The sequence below is a fragment of the Oryzias latipes genome, chromosome 6 (genome assembly GCF_053564925.1).
Source record: "Oryzias latipes strain Hd-rR chromosome 6, Olatipes_Hd-rR_3.1".
In the NCBI taxonomy this organism is placed as follows: Eukaryota; Metazoa; Chordata; class Actinopteri; order Beloniformes; family Adrianichthyidae; genus Oryzias; species Oryzias latipes.
Window position 1 is genome coordinate 17,285,131 of NC_136242.1, and position 20,246 is coordinate 17,305,376.

The 20,246-nt window shown below is 39.4% G+C and overlaps 1 protein-coding gene across 26 annotated transcripts in view; it reads right to left on the reverse strand.

The window, feature by feature from the left end:
• The window catches only part of plekha5 (pleckstrin homology domain containing, family A member 5), a 125,197-nt gene that overhangs the window by 22,833 nt on the left and 82,118 nt on the right, over positions 1 to 20,246 (reverse strand). For 10 of the 26 annotated variants that reach the window (XM_020703912.2, XM_078949312.1, XM_078949310.1 and 7 more), the window contains 11 exons: positions 16,291 to 16,411; positions 16,097 to 16,201; positions 13,968 to 14,040; positions 10,439 to 10,539; positions 8,837 to 8,952; positions 8,240 to 8,311; positions 6,463 to 6,969; positions 3,262 to 3,742; positions 2,873 to 2,956; positions 2,177 to 2,296; positions 1,287 to 1,340 (listed from right to left, as the gene is read on the reverse strand). In XM_020703912.2, the coding sequence (XP_020559571.1) occupies positions 1,287 to 1,340; positions 2,177 to 2,296; positions 2,873 to 2,956; positions 3,262 to 3,742; positions 6,463 to 6,969; positions 8,240 to 8,311; positions 8,837 to 8,952; positions 10,439 to 10,539; positions 13,968 to 14,040; positions 16,097 to 16,201; positions 16,291 to 16,411 (1,834 nt within the window). Of the gene's footprint in view, positions 1 to 1,286; positions 1,341 to 2,176; positions 2,297 to 2,872; positions 2,957 to 3,261; positions 3,743 to 6,462; positions 6,970 to 8,239; positions 8,312 to 8,836; positions 8,999 to 9,210; positions 9,355 to 10,438; positions 10,540 to 13,967; positions 14,041 to 16,096; positions 16,202 to 16,290; positions 16,412 to 20,246 lie in introns of those variants that run through there. The other 16 variants (XM_078949324.1, XM_078949328.1, XM_078949319.1 and 13 more) reach the window with 3 other exon arrangements.

The window sequence follows — 20,246 nt, forward strand, 5'->3', positions numbered from 1 at the left end:
CGTTCAAAATGTTCCATAGTGTTGAAAACATTAACTGTGGCCTTCAGGGGCAGTGAAATACAGCAGTTTTGAGCACTCTAAAGACCCACTCTTATGCAACAACTACAAAACAACTACTTATGATTATGCTGATGTTAGCCAAAATTAAAAAAGGACAGGGTTTCTACAGAGCAGCAGTAGTTCAATAGAAATTTGCCTCTGAGTTGTGGGCAGGGACTGTGGGTGCAGGGCGACCCCGCCCCTCTTCCTCTCCCAGTGGCTAATAGCTTGTGGCTCGCCGGTCTTTTCTTTTTTAACGTCAAAAATCATCTCTTTTTCCAACAGCATTTTTTCTTCTGCTCTTGATTTACAACGATTTGAATAAATACTAAGAAATGCAATTTTACGTTTAAGTTTGTTAATTTATGTCCTCATTCATGAGAAAAAGGCCACAAAAACCCCTTTTATAAGCAGAGTGGGTCTTTAACAATTTTAGGTGAAAAATTCACAAAATACAGCCACAAAATTATTCCTGCATCATAATAGCATTAATATTTACCAATCAGTTTCTCCCGTGTTTTATTGGTAGGCTTGTGTAAGATGTAACCTTGGCGTTTGAAGTGTTTTTTTCTGCTGCTGCACTGAATCTTTCCTGTCGTTTCAAAAAGTTATTTTTACCCGTCATTTTATATTCAGAATTGCCACCAGCTGGATTACCTTTTAGAAGACTGTGCATGAAAAAGTCAGCAGATCAGCTGTTTAATAAATAATCGAACCAACAAGCAGCCTGTGGTAAAAATCCCTCAGTGCACTTTTTAAGCGGGTCGAGTAGACGGATGTCTCTCAATACTGAGCTGAAACTTCGTTTGAGCAGCACCAAAACATCATGTTCGAATGGCGTTGAGACACTGTCAAGCCTCTGCAGAGCTGACGGGCTGATTGAGTGTTGTTGCAGGGAGAATATGGTAAACAAAAGTCTTAAAGAACAGGGAGGGATGTCAACTGATGATTCAGCTTTACTGTGTGTATTTATATACGTACATGTTTATTTTTCCTTTGTGAGGGCTCAAATGATCAACGAAGCTGCATGAAAAAGGCTCTTTTATAACAAATTTAAAATACCAATAAATAAAACTTCAACTAATTTAAATCTAATGTAGTATTACACTGAATTTGTTTTTTAACCTTATAAGTTATAAATAATAAGCTAGAAATAGTAAAAGGTAAGATAAAACGTTAAGGTAAAAAAAAAGTACAAGGCATTAAACGTGTGCGGATAAAGGGCATGCAGCCATGCATTGCCCCACCTGATTGTCCAAATACATGAGGTTCCTTTGGAGGTGATGGGAGAGAATGTCGTTCTGAGTCGTAGAGGGAAGCAGAAGAGGAGAGAAAAGAGGAAGCAAGAACGTGAGACCAAAAAAAAAGAAAAGAAAGGAAAGTCTTGTATTTCCATGAAGCTCACTCTCTCTGCATGCCTCTCTGTCGTACATACACATCATTCAACCATGTCAGGTACCCAAATATAACCAGAGAGAAAAGGAAGCAGGACAAGGTGAAGGAAAAAGCAGGTCAGTTACAAGATGTGGACAAAAAAGTAAGGATGAGCACACTGTAAAGTAAAAAAAAAGGCCTTTTGTGTTGTACAGGACAGGAGTGTTGCTGTGTTTTCATTTAATGTCCCCATGCACATGAATAAATGCAATCTCGTAATGAAAAAAGATGCAATAATAACAGAAAAAACAACAGACAACCATGATTGTTATTCATGGAGACTTTCGTGAATTGCAGTTGATTAAAAAACTTGGTAAAAGTGTCTACGCTGCACAAATCCCTCCATCTAGAGCTCAGCTGACCCACATCAGTAATGGGAAGACATCCTCATTCAGCATGCTTGTCCGTGGAATTAGCTTTTATCCGTGTGGACTCTTATGGTGCAAAATGACTTAATGGAGCTTTTGTGCCTAGAAAATTACCCGAATCAATAATCTGATGGCCCGCATTAGTTTAGAAGAGGTTAAAAAGTTGGTGTTTGCCTTAAGCAAACGTTTATTTTTACAGAAAATACAGGCCTTAAGACATTTCTGCGTGAAAATGAACCGTGGCATTTGGAATGATGCTCATAATGAAAGTGGTAGATGGCCAACATGCAACACGCCACCAGACACGCCTGCTGAGATGTCCCTAAGAGCCTGACCTTTGGGTTGTCGCCATCCATGTTAAGTTGCATAAGCTGCGCTACAGTGTGCTCCCGGATACTGTTTAGCTCTGCCTGCTGCCGCCGCAGCTTTATCAGCAGCAGAGTCAATTCTTCGGGCTGCAGGGTGGGAGACACAGCCACCGTAACACAGGAGCGCACCGCAAATATGTGCGGAGAAAAGAAAAGAAAGCACATCAGGCATCACAATCTGGGTAGCGGAGTTTTGCTACGGCTTGGGTCTTCAAGCACTTTATGAGATTGCTGAAGATGCTATTCCTCTCAGCTGCATGCAGGTTCTTCAAAGCCTGCAAAAACAGAAGGCTATTTCTTGAACAATATAGGGCCCATTCTATCAGGAGATTACTCGGTTTTGACCCAAACCCTCTAATCTGGCTTAGAGAGCTGTGACAGGATTTTTAAGTCTCTCCTAATGTACAGCGGGTCTACGGGTTTCTAAAATGAATTTACTGTAAATCCAAACACTTGGCGCATACAGCTGAGTTCTTTCTTAAATCTGTCTCTCTTAAGTCTTACGTCTTGGAAGGAAATGAAGGGCAGAAAAGTGGCAGAGGGACAAAGGGAGGATAAAATGGACCCAAACTCTTTAACCCTAGCAGGAAGCTGCATGGCACTGTGGCCAAAAACTGAGCACATAAACAAAAAAACTGCATCTAAACTGCAATGCATACTTACAGTTTTGCCTTGGAGAGACTGGGCAGTGATGGTCTGGACTGGGATCCCTGCAGGCATGGACCTCCTATCAGGTGGGTAGATGTACTGCGGGGGAGTGGGAAGTTAAAATGCTTGTCATAAAAACAACATTTATATATTTACAGAGTAGATGAAGATGAGTTTTAGTTATTACTTCCTTTAAGTAAACGGCAAAAATCAAACCAACTAAAAAAAAAAGAAAAACTTTTTGCCAAACTGTATTCTTGGATTTAAAAATATTCCTTGAAAAACCTTCATGCCAGATTTTTGCAGAACTTGTCTTTAGAAAAACTCATCTCTAAAGGAAGTTTCCTCCAGCTTTGGAAGTAACTTTCTGCTCTGAAGAAGAAAGAAAAAAGAAGATAACTGACCTTGTTAATCGGTGGCCTGTGTCTTCTGTCGATGCTCATGTCTCTTCTGTAGACGGGAGAAGATACTTCTGAACGAGCGCTTGCCATGCTGTAGGATCGCATCGGAGAATAGCCGCCGTACATGGACAGGGAGCCGTGGGATGGCGATGGCGGGATGGAGTGGTTCGGTGCCGCATGCTCTGACAAGTTGACCATAGTTTTGGGACTGGGCATGCCGCTGTAAAGCCCCGACTGCCTGGTGTAGGCCTGCCTCTGCTGCCACTCGTACAGCTGCCACATGGTGTCGTCTCGCATGGAGCGCCGCTTCTCAGCAGCACAGGGGCCCAGGGCTTGGTCGTACAGAGATGGCGACATGCTGCAGATGCTGTCCCGCTGCGCCATGCTGTTCCTGGGCATACTGCGGTAGCCATCTCCATAAGCAGGCATGTAAGGTACCCGGTGACTTGGCATGTTTCTGGGCAGAGTCTGGTAGGACGTGATGCTGAAGAAGCAGATGAGTTGAACGATTACACTCAAAGAATAAAAGAAGAATGTTGAAATTAAGGAGCTTTTAGACATTTATTGCACCTGTAGTTTGTCAAAAAGAAGAAGATTTTTTCTAAAGAAGAAGATTCATGAATCATTGGATCCCATCAACAAAATATTGTAACTCTTATTCTGGCAGGTCACATCTAATTTATTTTACATTACTCATTATACACAAAGTTATGGTAATTATTTAGCATGTGCATGTCAACACTTCTAGATATAGTGTTATCTGTGTGTCCTAATCGTAGACTGTATATGAGAACTGGATTGAGTGACTCCTACTCTCTCACATTCTAAACAGGAAGTACCAGCTGGTTCCAAGAAACCAAAATCCCTTAGACTTCTATAGAGAAATCAACAGCTGTTACTCAGTCATTCTATTTGTCAGAATAACATTTGTATCTGCAGTGCAGGTTATTGAAATTATATACTGACCAATCAGGTGCCTCAATAAAAGTATGTGGTCCCACGTCAATCATTCAAAATGTTTGATTGACAGATCTGAGCCTGCTTACTGCTGGTAGAGATGTGGACTTCCAACAAGCTAACTCCTGATTAGCTAGAGTGGTTGCCATAGAAATGTTGACTCCGACTGACTCGAACCAATCACTGCTTACTGAGAATTTCTGGTTCCAGCACAATGGATCCATCTTGCAAAAAAATGGCGACATGATGGATTGGTTGGATATTTGGAGCTGGAAGCAAGTCATTTTCTATGACACTCGGTTCTAACAGAACAGTGACAAGCAGGGCTCTCGCTGAGACAAAACAGAATGTCCTGTGGACAAAAAACAACTTCATATTCAGACTCTTTGACAGAACCAGGCTAGAGTGTTCACTAGTCTGAAACACCCCAAAACAGCAGCATCACCAGAAGACACATGAATGCCTGGAAACCCAACCGTCAGTGGAAAGGAGGTGCATGTAAAGACAACAGAGATGTGCAGAAAGCAAATCAAATGTCAACGCAAAAACAGCATGGCCTAAAGCCTCACTTAGTAACTCTTGAACCCAGAGCTTAATCAAGTCGAGTGCATACAACCATTTTTAAAAATAAACGTGATTTGGGGGCGAGAAAAAACGGTGCAGCTGCAACGAGCCGGAGCCAAGTCTGGTGACAGTGAATATACGGCTGAATGAACGGACTGAGAGAAAGGCAGCTGGCAGCCTGTGCGCTCGACAAGTGGAAACATTGACGCTCAGATATCACCCGATTAAAATTGATATTCTTCCAGTGGGGTCAGCAGCAGACAGTGGTGCTGCTTAATGGAGTAGACAATGGTTTGTGTGCCACTTCTGTTTACGCGCTAGTGCATGTTGACAGGGTTTACATCAAGCTAAAACTAAATGTTAAGAATCTTCTGTATTAATTTAACCCTGTTACAAGAATTGTCCAAATTTAGAATTCAATGATAATTAGTTATACCTCTGAAGAGTCGACAGAGATGAGATGACCATATTTTGGGGGGTATTTCTAGCTAATTAAGGATGTGCTGATTGGTTATTTTAGTGGAAGCATAAACTAAAGTGTTCCCTTGTTTATTTTGGAAGTTTAGTTTTAAAATAATAACCCGGGATAGTTGTAATCCATGAAGAAGATGTTTGACAGCTGTAAACCCCTCACTACACACTTTATACACTCTTCTCAGAAAGACATGAACGTTTTCACACTAACCCTTGTTAAAACTCTCAAAGTTCAAACCAGGATTATAGAATGAAACGTGATCGAGAATTTTTGGAAATGTGGCCAGCAGGACGCATTCTGTAATGGAGACAAGGAATGAAGGAAATTGATTGACAAGCTCCACAGTCAATTAGGATGCAGAGGCCAGTGCGCTGTGAAAAAAAGCATGCATTAGACCACAAAAACCTGATATAGTGAGGCAACACTGCATTTACCAGATGAGATTTTACTTGAATTGTTTCACCTCCAAGACTTGTGATATTTTTCCAAAGATGTACCTGTTTGCCGTTGACCCATGGCATATTTGTTTTTAAAATGCCAAACAAGAACTCTGAACAAACAGATAAAAACGCAGTTTTTGGGTGGAAAAAACCATAAAAGAAACGGCGTGGAGGTGTATTTTGAAATCCACAGTGCAAAAACACCAGCTACATTTTAACGTAAAAGGTTGCATTTATCTTAGTTTGGAAAATTTCAACATAGCTTTTTCAAAGTTACGCTTTACATGTTCTTTTTAAGTTAAAAGAAAAGGTTTGTTAAGTATTTTTGTAATTTTCACATAAAATGCATTAAAAATATTCTACACGACTCCATGTGCATCCGTAGGTTTTCTCCGGGCACTCCGGCATCCTCCCATTGTCCAAAACCATGCTTCACTGGTTAACTGGAGTCTCAAAGTTGCCTCTAGGTGTGCATTGGAGAGTGATTGGAGGGTACGGCAACAGACCGGTGGCCTGTTGGGGGCTGTACCCTGCCCAACAGTACCTGCATTGGCTAAAGCAACCTCGTGATCCTGAAAGGGATTCGGCAGGTTAAGAGGATGGTTGGATGTTTGATGTGAGTGTCTTATTATAGTATGGCAACGTTATTTTAAAAAAATCAAAACCCAATCGAACAATTTTAAGGTGAAATTATAAAATTGAACTCAAAAGACAGACGAAACGGACAATTATACTCTGGACATCACAGGGTTAAGTAATTAAACCAACCTCCTGGTGTCCTCATCCTGATTACGTCCTCTTTGTGTCCGCACCCACTGCTCCAGCTGCTGCATGGAGTTGGTTCTGCTCAGGCTGCGGACCGGATCGCCGGTGGAGCTTTGCTGTTGAGGGAAGCCGGTCCCTTCAGGAGGACGCAGCTCTTCTGATCCGTTCACCTGAGGAGCCTGATACGGTCTGTCCACCTCTGTGAGCGGCTGCGGCGAGGTCACGTTGGACTTGACGGTCTCTGCCTGGACTGGCGGCAGTTTGATGCTGCTGATCTTGGTGAGTGGCCGCTCCCGCTGTGACCCATCCTTATGGAAGCCGTAGCGCTCAGCGTCACGCTGCTTCCTCTCCTCTTCGTCTGTGCTGGAGGGGACGGGGACAATATGCTCACAGGCAGACTCCTTGTTGCGTTGGTTGTTCTGGATTTCAGGCTGCGTGAGCGGTGGTTTGTGGTTGGCAACATGGTGAGTCTCTTGTGGTCCACACTGGCCCACTTTTAGCTGATCTACCCTGAATGAGAAAAAGTTCAACTTTAAATAAAAACAAACAAAAAAATCCTCACAAAAACCTCGTGAAGCAAAGAAATCCATCTTATGGGACTGCGACTGTTTACCACTATTTGGAAATAATAAATTGCTGAGAAACAATGCAATTAATCAATTTTAACTGTAAATTACAATTCAACTGAATCAGTGTTAAAATAATTCAATTATTGTTGGACTCTCAATAAAATGTTTGCATATTTAAAAAAAATAAATTTTTATGAGAATAAATTCCTAAATAATAGGCCAAAGATTAATCAAACTTATGTAAGTGAAGTTTGTGAACCATGCAAAATGTTTTAGGCTCCTTTTGCTTTGTATTTCAAAGACATGAGACCCTGAAACTGAAAAACCAAAATAGAGAACTTTTTGTGACATTTAGGAAACTCTTTGCCATATAGCTGGAATCTCGCTAAATACTTAACGGACGGACAGCTCCAATATTGCTCGCCATTTTTGTTGTACCTGTAGTGTTAGGTTTGGGGTGTGAGGGACTGTAAGCCAGCTGGAGAACATGTAAACACAGAGGGATGAGGAGGAGCAGGGCCGGACTTACTCCTCACCAAAGGTCCCGCCCAAAACTTAGAGACGAATTTCTAACAAACTACTGGCGTTCTGCAGAAACTATGTACTACAAAAATGACAGTTTTTTTTATTTTTATTTTGGATAAAACCAGCACAGTCATAATTAAAAGACCACTGGGAACACTTGGAATAGATCAAAAGATGATCGAAGAGGGTCTTCGAAAGAACCGAAGAGCCCAAGAATATCTGTGCAGCCACTGAAATCCATTGGATTTTAAACAAGAATACTAAAGCTAAACTAAAGGTGCACAGTAAATGAGTGAAGTGTATAATATCTTTTCCAGCTGGTGGGGAAAGGCAGGCGTGTAAAAGAAAATCCGATATGTCCAATAAAACTGCCTGTGCTGAAGCCATTCTTGCGCTCAGAGCCCAAAATCCATGTGTGCTTCCCAAACACGTCCTCTCCTGAGAGCCCGTCTGCTTCTCTGGTCTCTGGGGAAGTAATGGGAGGTAATCGGCACCTCTACTCCGTGCCCTGGGACGGGCCTGAGATCAAAACTCCAAAGTTCAGGACATTCTCCTCAGCAGCAATGCTAGCTGAGACAGCAGAATGAAAGCAGCCAAAGCCATCCCTTGCAGTTTCCACTTGTGTATTTTTGAATAGCAGCCCTCGTCATCTAATGTTTTCTCCAGCTTTCTGTGAATCCACTCACCCCGAGGAGCACACACCCATCCCTGTGGAAAGCCTTTGTGCATTTAGTCCCATTTGTTCTTGAGTGGCTGTACTGGAGACAGAAAAAATAAGGACAGGAGATTTAAAGCTTTTTTGATACAAATCTGTCATCAAGAAAAAAAACCAACACAAGTCATCTGAGGTTAAATGAATCCCATAAACCCTTGCTCTATAACTTCATGTCTCTGTGTGATGATGCTAATAGAAATGAATTAAAAGCTTGTGGGGATGCTTCACTCTGATCAGTCAGAGCCGCATTCCCCTAAACCTTCAGAGACATGCCACATGCGCATGGCATGCTTGTGTTTGATGCTCTGTAACATACGAGTCGTTGCATAACATGAGAGAAAGCTGCAGCTTCTTAAACAAATCCAGAGAACAGAAATGTCAAAAGTGGATGCTTTTAACAAACTCACAGAAAGGATTAAAAAAAACCTCATTTCCAGATGAAAAAAACATCTCTGTAAACTGATTGAGCCAGACATGCAGCATCATCAGCTTTCAAATGTCTTTTTCGCTATTCAAAATCGAAGCAAGCTTCACGGAAAATGCCCAAACTTGTAAAGATCTCACTAACCTTTTGACTGGCCCTGAATGCACCAGCGCAGCATCCGTCATTACTCTCATCCAGGACTCCGTCTCTTTGGCCGTGTCAGTGCAAAAATAGTACGTCCGCATGTTCGGATGTGTGGCCTGATGGGATGAAGGGCAGCAAGAAAGATGCAAAGAGAAAATTCACCTGAAAGACAGGAAAGAAATTAGACAATTCAAGGAAAGGTGGAATGGATTGTTTCAATACATCTCTTATTTGACTATTTTGAGTTTTTATGCATTTAATTTTGATTTCTTACACTGGTCAACTGCACTAAACAGTTAAATCAAATCCTTAAGTCACCACATTTCATCAGATCAAGGAACTAAATCTGTTGGCTGAAGTACTGTAGGACTTACTGTGCTGTTTGCCGCGAGGGAAACTCATTGCTCCGTTGTGGCTCTATTCCCTCGTTGAGAACAAATCCACAAATTGTCAAAGTAGAACCCAAAAAAAGAGAAATCATTGACGATCTCAGCTGAAAATTCTGCTTATCAAAGTCCAGAAAAGCTTTGCCAACTTCAATTTTCCTTATTCTACTTTGAATAACACAGACAGGGCATTATTAAAACAAGAAAAGAAAAAAATCCTCCCATTAGAAAGTGGAACTGAAGAGGTTTTGCCCTGCTCTCCTGTTTCACTAAACTCTCTCTTTCAGCCAGGATCTAAGCTGGAAAAAGAGCAAGCTTTGTGGTTACACAGACCTTTAACAGACTCCTGGGTGTCTGGGTTTGGCTGTATTTGGCAGCACAACATTGTTGTTTCTTTGGGTTCATGTAGAATGCAGCAACTCCATACACAACACAACCAACTCAGAAAATATGCCACTTTCAGGGGATTTGGGTTTTTTAAGATTGTTGCAGAGTTCCTTAACTGCTGCCAGTGGTCCAGTCCCACAGGCACTTTTTTTTCTTCCATTTAAATATTTTGAACAGGAAGTTAAAAAGCTTGTTTTACCTTTTACTGTTGGTGTGATTCAATGTGCATTTAAAAAAAGACACGATTGAAATGTTTCAAACCCCTCTGTTAAGGAAAAAAAACCCACATTGGTCATTAATTTTACTTGAAACAGACTAAATAAAAGAAATATCAATAAAAACCAGGCATTGCTTTTAAATTGCTGTTTAAAAGAATCATAATAAAGCAGCCAACACATGATGGTACATTTTGATAACTTTTTGTTGCATGACTATTAAAGGAAAATACTTTTTTCCCTTTTCAGCAGGTATTTTGGCCCACTCTTCATAACCTAACGGCTCCCACTGTTACAGGGGACTTTCTCCAGATGGCATGTTTTAGCTCCAAACCAACACCTAACTTTCATTGATGTATTTTCAGGATTTTTAAGACTGCATTATTAGTTCTACAAGTACCACCATATTTGTTTAGGTGTGTGTGCTGAACGCTGATGATAAACTTTTACCTTTGTGATCAAAAAGAAAAAGAAAAAAGTAAAAATGTACATAAACTATACACCGACCTAAACTGTTTGGACAGAAAATCCTTTTCTTTTCTTGTTTTTATAGTTTCTCAATAACACAGTAAGAAGACTTACGAGGTTAAGAGAAAGAAAAAACACACACTGACCTTGAACGCATATTTTCTATTAATGTGGTCATCCTCCGCGCATTTGGATATATGAAAGCTCGGTAGAAGGATGCTGCCAAGAATCCCCTCCTCTTTTTCATCTGCAGAGAGAAACATCCATTTGTTAGCATATGCATTCATAAGGAGGGTCCAACATCTGAATCCAACCAGTGGAAAAGATGAGAAGTGATTGTGTGTCCTATCCTGCTGAAATCTTCCAACCCTCTAAAAGTTAACGGGGCCCATGCCGATAATTGAGCACTATACACAGGGGATTAGTGTTCTAAAAAGAGATTAGCTCACCCTCTCCGTTTTGATACAAGCAAACTGCAGTTCTGACCTGCAACACCACATGGAAACTACTAAAGCTGTACAGTATTTGCTGTAGTTGCAGGTTCAAGATTTAATTGCTCATCCTGCGTGTTTCCTGATGAAAAGCCACAAATTCAGCTTCCAAAAGCTAAAAGCATTGTGGGAGATCCTGGGTGCTTTATAATAATCTGATCGCTGCAGGGGATGGCAGCTGAGTTTAGAAGAGGGAGCACGGTTCGTGACCTCTCTGCCCACTTTGTGCTGATGGATACGATTTCCTCAGCGTATCTATCTGCATAAAGCCTTTGGCTCCGCCGCCGTCTGTGGCTTTTGTCAGGCAGTGGGCGGAAAGAACACGACACAAATGACCAGTGCTAAAAATAACAGACTAAATGCTTTTCTGATCAGCACAAATGATGATTATATCTGTATCAAGCAGCACGGCTGAAAAAGTCTGGCTTAAACCAAATGAGCAGTTGTTTCTGTGTTTGTTTTCAGCACAACAGCTGACTTATGGGAAACTTTGTCAGTCTACTAGAGGAAATAAAGTTTATAGTCTATAAATTAATAGACTTTAAATAAAATTTAAAGTCTAAAAAGCTCCTATTAAAAGTTAAGAGTGTGTTTAAGGAAAACACAATGGTGAGAGGAGTAAATCTTTGTGTGCAGGTTATTGGGAGTCCAGTGCCATTGTTATTTATTGCAAAATCAGAAGGAAATAAAGTCCTGTGCTATAAATTATAAATATTCAGTCAAAATGTGATTAGGTTTTCTGCAGAGATGGTTCTGAAACTTGTCAAAGAGATCTTTTAAACTGCATTTAATGAAGCGTGAATACATACGACCAGCATTCACCTCCAAAACTGATGAAGCTTAGCGGTTCCTAATTCAAGAACTTATAGACCCTCTCCAATGAAAACTGTCTTTATGGTGTTCTTAACATGTTCTGGTGGCATTTGTCTGACGATGAAGGACATATATAGAGAAAATAAAGAATAAAATTGCATTTCTGAGTATTTCTTTTTTCAAATAGCTGTGAGTCTGCAGACAAAAAAATAGTTGTTTGCGATAGAGAGTATTTGTGACAGAAAATAAGCTGGATGGGCCATAAGCTCCCTGCTCCGCTCCATTCTGATGCACTGCTTGTAGACGACTAGATCCGTGTACATCTGTGATTTCCTGGTCTGAGCTGGCATCTGGCTCAAAATGGCTGGATAGCTCCAATATTGCCTCTGCAATGTTAGGTTTGGGGTTTGAGGGGCTGTAAGCTAGAGAGAGCTTGTAAACAGAGAGCTCTCAGCAACAGGAAAATGGGTGTTGTCTGCGCCAATGGTCCTGTTCACAAGTCAAAGGTAAATTTCTAATGTACTAATGCAGCTCTGCAGAAACTGTCATAGAAAAAAACATTTTTTTTATATATTGCCTAAATATGGCATAATGATAATTAAAAGACCACTGGGAAAACTTTTAGAGGCGAAAAAAAAGAAAGAAAAGCAACACTCAAAAAATAAATGATAGGAGCAGGTTTTTTTTAACCTTTTTTTTTTTTTAAATAGTATTTGTTCCCACATTTTGGACTTAAAACCTTATACAGATATGGACAAGACTCTGCCTCAGTTTAACCCCATATTCTCCACCTTCATGTCTTCGACAAACACATCCACCAATCTTCTCTTCAGTCCTTCTCCAAGGCTTGCATCTGACAGCTCAAACCTCAGGATCCAAGATGTTCTGCCTTCTTTGAATTCACCTTCAAAACATCTCACATGAGCTTCCCTTCTGCTGTGCTGGCTCACAATCCCCTCCATTCTCATTACTCTTACAGAGAACTCTCAGGCTCTTCTGAATCACACAGCAGCTCTGATGTCATCACTGTTTTCCACACCATTTTTGTGAACACTCTTGTGATCACGCCTGACATATTCCTCCACCTCTTCCAATCTGCTCACACATCTTTACTCTTACATCTTTATTCTTTCCCATCATCATTCCACTGGAGTACCTCTCATTAACTCACATGTGCCCCTCTTTTGTTATGACTAACTTTCATCCCTAAAAGACTGACCATTCTCTACTTTTACAGTTTACTTGCCATTTGTACAGTTTATAAAAACTGTCATCTTAGGTTTATTTGTTTTCATGTCCAGTGTCTGACGAGGCTAAATGAGGTTAGCACTTTAAGATCACCTTGCTTCTTACAAGGAAGGTCATTCATAGCTCTGAACTGACATGATTTATTTCCATTTTTTCTTCTTCTTCTTTTTTTTTTTTTACCTCTTTGGCTTTTAACCAGACATCAGTTCTACACAATAGGCTTGTCTTAACATTCTCCATCAATCATTGAAACCTTAAGTGCAGAAAAAGGGGCGTGGATAAAGAACAGCATGAAATGAGACAGTGTGAGTCATGTCTCCAGGTATAAAAAGTCAGCTGCACAGTAAAAAATAAAATATTGGGAAATAATCAAAGTAGATTCAAATCCAGTACTTTTATTCGTTCTACCATTAGAAGAAAGTATTGGGAAAGTCTAAATTTAGGTAGGTTTGTAAAACTTGAAGAAACAAATGAGATAACATATTTATCTCTCATAAAAAAAAGAAAAACAACACTTAAAATGTACATTTTTATTAGACAGGGTCCCACTGCCTAACTCCAAACTTCATTTGATTTACAGTTCGACTTTATGTAGATTCCTGTTGACATCACTGTTTGGTTATGATTTTTTAAATAATGATTTCAACTTGATGAAGGTGAAAATTTCATTTAAAAAAATCAATATTGCATAAAAAACTAAAAGAAAAGTGTTTCTTGCATAAGAAAAACAGGAAACTGCTCAAAAAAAATGTGTTCCTTGTATTGGACAATCAATAAAAGGCCCCATTTCCTAGATTAAGATGTCTACTTTAATTATTATTTCGTCGCATGGTTTAGTATAGCTTCTTTTAGGTGTAATTTCAATTGTTTTACAGAAAAATACCTTTAAAACAAAAAGAGCAAAATCATTCCAGATGATGTCCTGTTCTGTTTTCTTTCTTGTCATTCAGGCTGTTTTGAGCTTTTCCTTGGAAAAAAATGATGTCTAAAACTTTCTAAGGAACCACGTCTTTTCAGTTGGTGTTGACAGGCTGCTTACAAAACGCCCTGGAAGGCCACAAATTTACCTAAACTAGTAATTAACAATCACTGTATACGTTAGTTGTGCAATGGCAGGACTCACCTCTGTAGTAGAAGAGGCACAGGTCAGACAGGACGAACCACCTCTTTTTCCACAGTTTCATGCCTGAACTGTCCTGCAAATGCACCAGAGAACAGACGAGCTTTACTACACTAGTACTGAATGAAACATTCACACACTTTGGTCATTTCGGATGTGTAACAAACTGCTTGAACTTTATAAATTCAACACTTGAAATTCATGATGCATGCTTACTATTGTAACTGGTGATTATTTTTAACATGTTAAACCTTATTTGCATGACACGATCTAAACTTTATGGGCCAACTTGAGATGTGCTACAAATGAAGTGTGACGTTACGTACTTCAAATTTAGGGTTAATGCATTGTGCACTAAAATATTTCCACCAAATTTTGATTTGTGATTGGATTTAAGTGTTAACTTCCTCTGAAGAGCGTTTAACGTCCACTTAAGTCACTTAGACGTGTCTAAATGAAAAAGACAAAGAGGGAGTATTGGCTTTGTCGAAGGGATTTACTGGAAAAAATGAGCAGATTTCTTAATCCGAGATTCTTTCCAGGGAAAAAAGTGGGTGGAGGGAGGGACCTAAACAAGTCTATCATTATGGTCACACAGCATGAGGGCTGCATTTTGCTCTAAATGAAAATTTTCCTCCCACAAACCAGAATGCTTTACAAATTAGTTTAAAAAAAGATCCACATTAGGAGATGTAGCTGAGCCTGTTTATGAGGGAGGCAGAAGTGAAGTGTAACAAGACATACATAAAGAGCGTTCTACCCATTCATTCTCAGTCCTCCCTAAACCAATCAAAGCTCCTTAATCAGTTCATGAATAAACTTTATCAAAAGTTTTATCAGTTCATTTTTTTCTGTGTGGATGCACCAAGGATCACATCAATCACCTTGGCATGTTGATTTCCCACGGGATCAAGTGCAAAGCTGCCACTTTTCTTCAGCCAGACACTTCAATAGGCCCCAAGTTTCAATGAGGCAGGGAAATAAAAGTGCAAATCCAGCTTTTATTCAGGCTAGCACATTTGTGAGTCTGTTGCTTGATCTGCATCATCCTGATTTAGGTCTCCAAAGAAAAGCAGCTGGCAGCTGCAGCAGAGGAAACCATTGCATGTTCAAAAAACTGCAACCCGAGCCCTACAATCACAACTGATCTCTTAGTTGGAAAGTACAAGTTGAGTCTGTTTCAAGCTGCCCCCCTTTAGGGAGCCCAGAACCAATGTGTTCAAGTACTTTCCACACAGAAACACTGGACAGCAGGATTCAGTTCTTAAATGGACCTTTAAAAAGTGTTGTCTGCATTTTGTTCTCTTCTAGATATAAAAAATGTCAGACAGCAAGGAGGCAAACTGATAGCTCCAATGCTTTAAATACTTATGAATGATTCTGCAGGAAAAGGCATTTATAAGACAGAATTTCGGTGAGATGAAATAAAAAAATGTAAACTAACTTCTAATGAGTGGGTCAAAAAAGCACCTCATGCAACCATAACTGAGTTTCATTCTAAACTCTTATGGAAACATGGGTTTTAACAAAGGGCCACTTGACTTCCAGATTGAAGCACATTTGGAAACGAAAGAAACCTAAGCCAGGTCAGTGTGCCAGTAAATACTAGGAAGTTTGTTCTGTAACATTTTTATATGCATTATATGCATTTAGAGTCAGACTTTATATTAACTGTAGAACCTTTTTATAACATACTACACATTTCATTAGAGGCGTTGGCCCCATTAGTGTATTAACAATACTAGTAACTCCCAACTTTGTAAACAACACATAAAAACAAAATAAGCTGTCCGACACAGCTGTACATCATCATTTTCGTAATATCACCAAAACAAATTTTTATACATATATGTAATAAACAATCCTTTTATACTAATCCATATTTAAGACGTTTCAGATCATAAAGAGAGCTGTCTCTTTTTGGGGGAAAAAAGGCTTTCAAGTCCTAGATTGTACGGAAAATATAAAAAAATTTGGCTTGATTTAACATCCATAAACAGTTGTAATATAGGAAAAAACGTAACACCTACAAATGTAAATTGCTCTGATTAAAATAATATTAATGTGATGACTTCAATTTTTACAAAAAGATAAATGTTTATTTTATTATTATTTCATGTAGTGTGTCTTACCTGCTTGTAAAGCCAGTTCTTCTTGATTACTGGAGCCGTGGGATTTCGTCTTATGGAGTTGGATCTCTTTCCAAAGTTATGGATCTTCTTAGAAGATCTTGAGGGCTAGAAATAATAAAAATAATTGGTAAAACTACTGATACTTTCCAATGATTACATGTGTGGAGCATGTTGAGATGGTGTGAGAAATGCACCCGTCCTGCTGGACTGTTGGCGTTGGTGGTGCAGTCGGAGCTGCCTGTGTAGTTGGAGGCCTCACTCATGATGCTCTGCGGTCGGTCTTTCTTCTCATTTGCTGGCACTTTAGAGGCAGATCTAAACAAAAGATAAAACAGCATGACATGTCCAATATGTCCATTGACGTTCATAAAATAAGAACAAAAAGAACTATGCAGCATTTGTTCCCTCAACATGAACTTTTAAATAGGCCAATTACTCTAACAATACGATGGCATATGAGGTTCCAGTTTCCAGAGAAATAGTCTGAAGTTGGTCTGGCGTTTTGGGCTGCAGCTGAAACAAAAGCGGAGAGCAAGACAAATAGATGTTCTATATACTGGAACAGCTTCTGAAAGTGGCTACCAGAGATGTCCTAAATTTCATCTGTTGTTGTCTACAGGGAACAAGCTGGGTCCTGAACAGACTGAAACAAAAAGCCTTTCAGAGAATTTCCACTGCGCTGAAGAACGCCCAACCACATCCTACAAACTCCCCATTTCCAACCTTAAAGACCCCCCCCCCCCGATGAAAACTGCAGTTTTGGTGTTTTAACATGTTCTTGTAGCATTTTTCTGATGATGGAGGACATACACAAAGAAAATTCACCTCAAAATTGCATTACTGAGTATTTCTTTATTTAAAGTTAAATCAGGGGGAAACAATAAAAAATGCAATTGGAAAAAGAGCTTATTTGTGAGGTAGAAAATACACTGGGTGGGCCACAAGCTTCCGTCCTCCAAGCTCTCAGCAATGGGGAGGGGAAAGGGGGCGGGGCCTGCTCTGCGTCAATATTCACACCCACAACTCCAAGCGGGTCTTGAGAAAATTAGGAGTTTCACTAAAATTGGTTTTATAACTTAATGTTGTTACCCTTAAATATTCTCCAAAATACAATATCAGCATCAAGCTGATGAGAGTAGCTTGTTTCTACTTCTATTCATACTTATAGTATGAATATACTATAACATATACTATGTTGAATGTGGGGTAGGGAGGGTTGAAGGCATTCTGTGTGTTTTATAATTTCATTTTCAATTGTTTTAAGCCGGTGGAGTACTTTGTGTTACTGTTGCATGAAAAGTGCTTCATAAATAAAGTTGGATTTGATTTGATTTAAAAAAAAGGGGTTTACAAAAAGTTACAGACTTGATCTACAGGTGGTGAATAACGGTGACAGAACTGATCCCAGCTGCAGACAAATCATCGAAGCTCCCATTTTATTTCTTATAAGTAGTGGGATGAAGCAGCTGCATGACATTATTATTGCTTGGCATTGATTTTACTCAGGAAAGATGACTCCCTCATTTTTACATTGATTGCCTGTGTAGGTGAATACAGGCACACTGCGGGGTTCAGTGGCATTTACATGAATCTGACAGCATAATCAGAGAGGCTTATGGGCAGAGCAGACATAGTTTGACTAATGCACATAATTTTGCATCACTAATCATGAATGAGTGCTTGTGCAGAGTAGTCGCTGAAGCTCAACTTATTTTCATTTAATGAGCTTGTTACAGTAAATGAGCTTTTAAACACCTAAGTGACGGAGAGAATCCACACTGGAACATAATCAATGGCTCGTCGACTGGCTGTCAAACATGAAGGTTCAGTGAAGTGGCCAGTAAAGTGGCTCTGCAGTTGATGGAGGTTTAGCTCTTTGTGATGCTTTTTACAGTGCAGGGCTGCGTCTGGCCTGTGAGCTGGAGATAATTAGCTTGGACCTAATAATCAATCTGCATGCAGACAAAGTGAAAGTGGTTTGGGTGTACAAAGAGGCTGATAACCAAAGACTGATGCAATACAGTGGGATTTCAGGATCAAGCACTGTACTGTGCTTGCATATTTGAATTACTGAATAACTGCTTTTTAAGCTATAAATAGTCAGGACAAGCTTTAGCTTTACCATTTAACAGTGGAGTTGTCGCTTGCAATTAACACACTCTTTGACACACCGTAACTCGTTGTCTGATGTCTACATGATCAACGTGAAACAGCTGATTCTGATGCAAAAAAAAACAGTTTTGAATGTTGGCTTTGCACCGTTATCCGCAGAACAGCGCAAAGCCGCTTTCCTCCGCGTCACAATTATCTGCCTTACGTTGATTGTGTAAGCACTTCACTACTGGAAAGTGTTGCACATCAGCACAAGACTGCTTTTCTCTACTTTACAATCCATGATCTTTGCATAAACTGTTGAAGAGTTCCGTTGGTTGAAAGACCAAAGTCGAATGTAAACACTTGAGCTAAAGCTTCAGTGTAAAAGGCTAAAAAAGCTCTCATGCATTAATTATCTATATTAGATTTCCTGTGGGTAATAAGCTTAGGATAACAAATGAAACTATAGAATTTTTTATTTAATTCCTTTATTATTCCATTTAAGTGTTTCTTTAATTGTTTTATGAGAACACTTTAAATCGTCATTCTACATTAAATGGACTCTACAAATAAACCTGTCTTGCTTTGTTTAATGTAAAAAAAGGTAATGTATCCTATCAGGTTTCAAGCTTTAAAACACCCAAAAAAAAGCAAAATGTTGCAGTAAGAGCTCAAATCGTTAAAGAGTAGTGCAGCTTTCATGCTAGCTCTACTTCTCCAATGTTTGATATTCAATTTCAACAGCAGCCCAATGTTATATATCTCATCAAAGCAAGCAAATAATAACATATTTAATTGTTAATGAAGGTCAATAGGTACAAACTAAAAAAGGAAAATATATTTAGTCTTTATGACAAAGTAAAAAAAATAAATACATTTTCTTTATTAAAATATTATTCAATTACAGAATGGTCCCAAGTTAAGCCTCTACTGTAAACTTGTAGATAAGCAGACACACATGGACTATCCTTCTATTCTTATCTGTAATATGTTTTGTAGGTCTGTCTGCTTTAAATGAGGATTTCTGGTTCAGACTGGTGCTCGTCTCCTGACAGCACAGCTCCACAGTGCTAATGATTGTATTGCAGGACTACAGGGGTTTTGTTTACCTTACTCTTGGGTCATCTGCAAAGTCAATGAACCTTTAAGAGAAGCTGCACAGGCCATGTGATGCACTCCCTTCAATAACTGCATTTTTTTTTCTCAAAAGCTTCCACAGGCAGTTGTTTGGTTTAAGAGGCAACCAGTCTGTCTACAGCCTCATGACAAGTTTATTATGGTTTTTTTTTCTGTCAAAATAAATGAAGCTCCTGATTATTTTTCCTTTTTCATTTTTAACAGAACTAGGTAAATGAGACTTGCAGTCTGTGGGGAGCTACAAACCAGCACCTGTATTCTTACAAATTTGCTGAAAAATGAATGGATCCTTTTTAGAAGACTTAATACTCTAGTTTGTAAATATTAGCCTTTAGTTTGCAGCACACTTTACAGTATAGTGCTCTCTACAAGCTCTGTCTGTGGCAAGATGGGAAATATGAAAGCTGTTTTGGATTTGCGAAGCTGATTTGTTGATGGATCCCAAACAGGATTGCTGATGGATGCCTGTTCTTGATGCAGCTCTATTTCTAAGAACTTCAGATCACAGATGCCAATTTAAGACTTGACATTTTGCTTTTTACACATTTAACTTCTTCCAGATTCATTTAATTATTTAATCCCTCTTGAACTTCAGGGTGAGGAGTAAACAGATCTGTTCGAATACCTCTTAAAGTTGAAACCCTCCTAAAAAGTTTCAAGATTTATTTTTTCACTTCATGAGTGGGAGATTTTCTACTACTGGTAGTCCTTTTGGCCTTAGTCAGCTTCAGAGAGAATACATATGTGCCAAATCCTGATGCAAATCACCAAAATACCACAGCCACCATCTTAAAAAAGGTCAGTGCCACTAAAACGTAATGGATGAAACAAAAGTTTCATTTTGTCAATGAAATCGGATTAAACTCGCTCATTGGGCTTTCTGTATTTTTCATTTCAGTGCAAAAACACTGAAGATGGA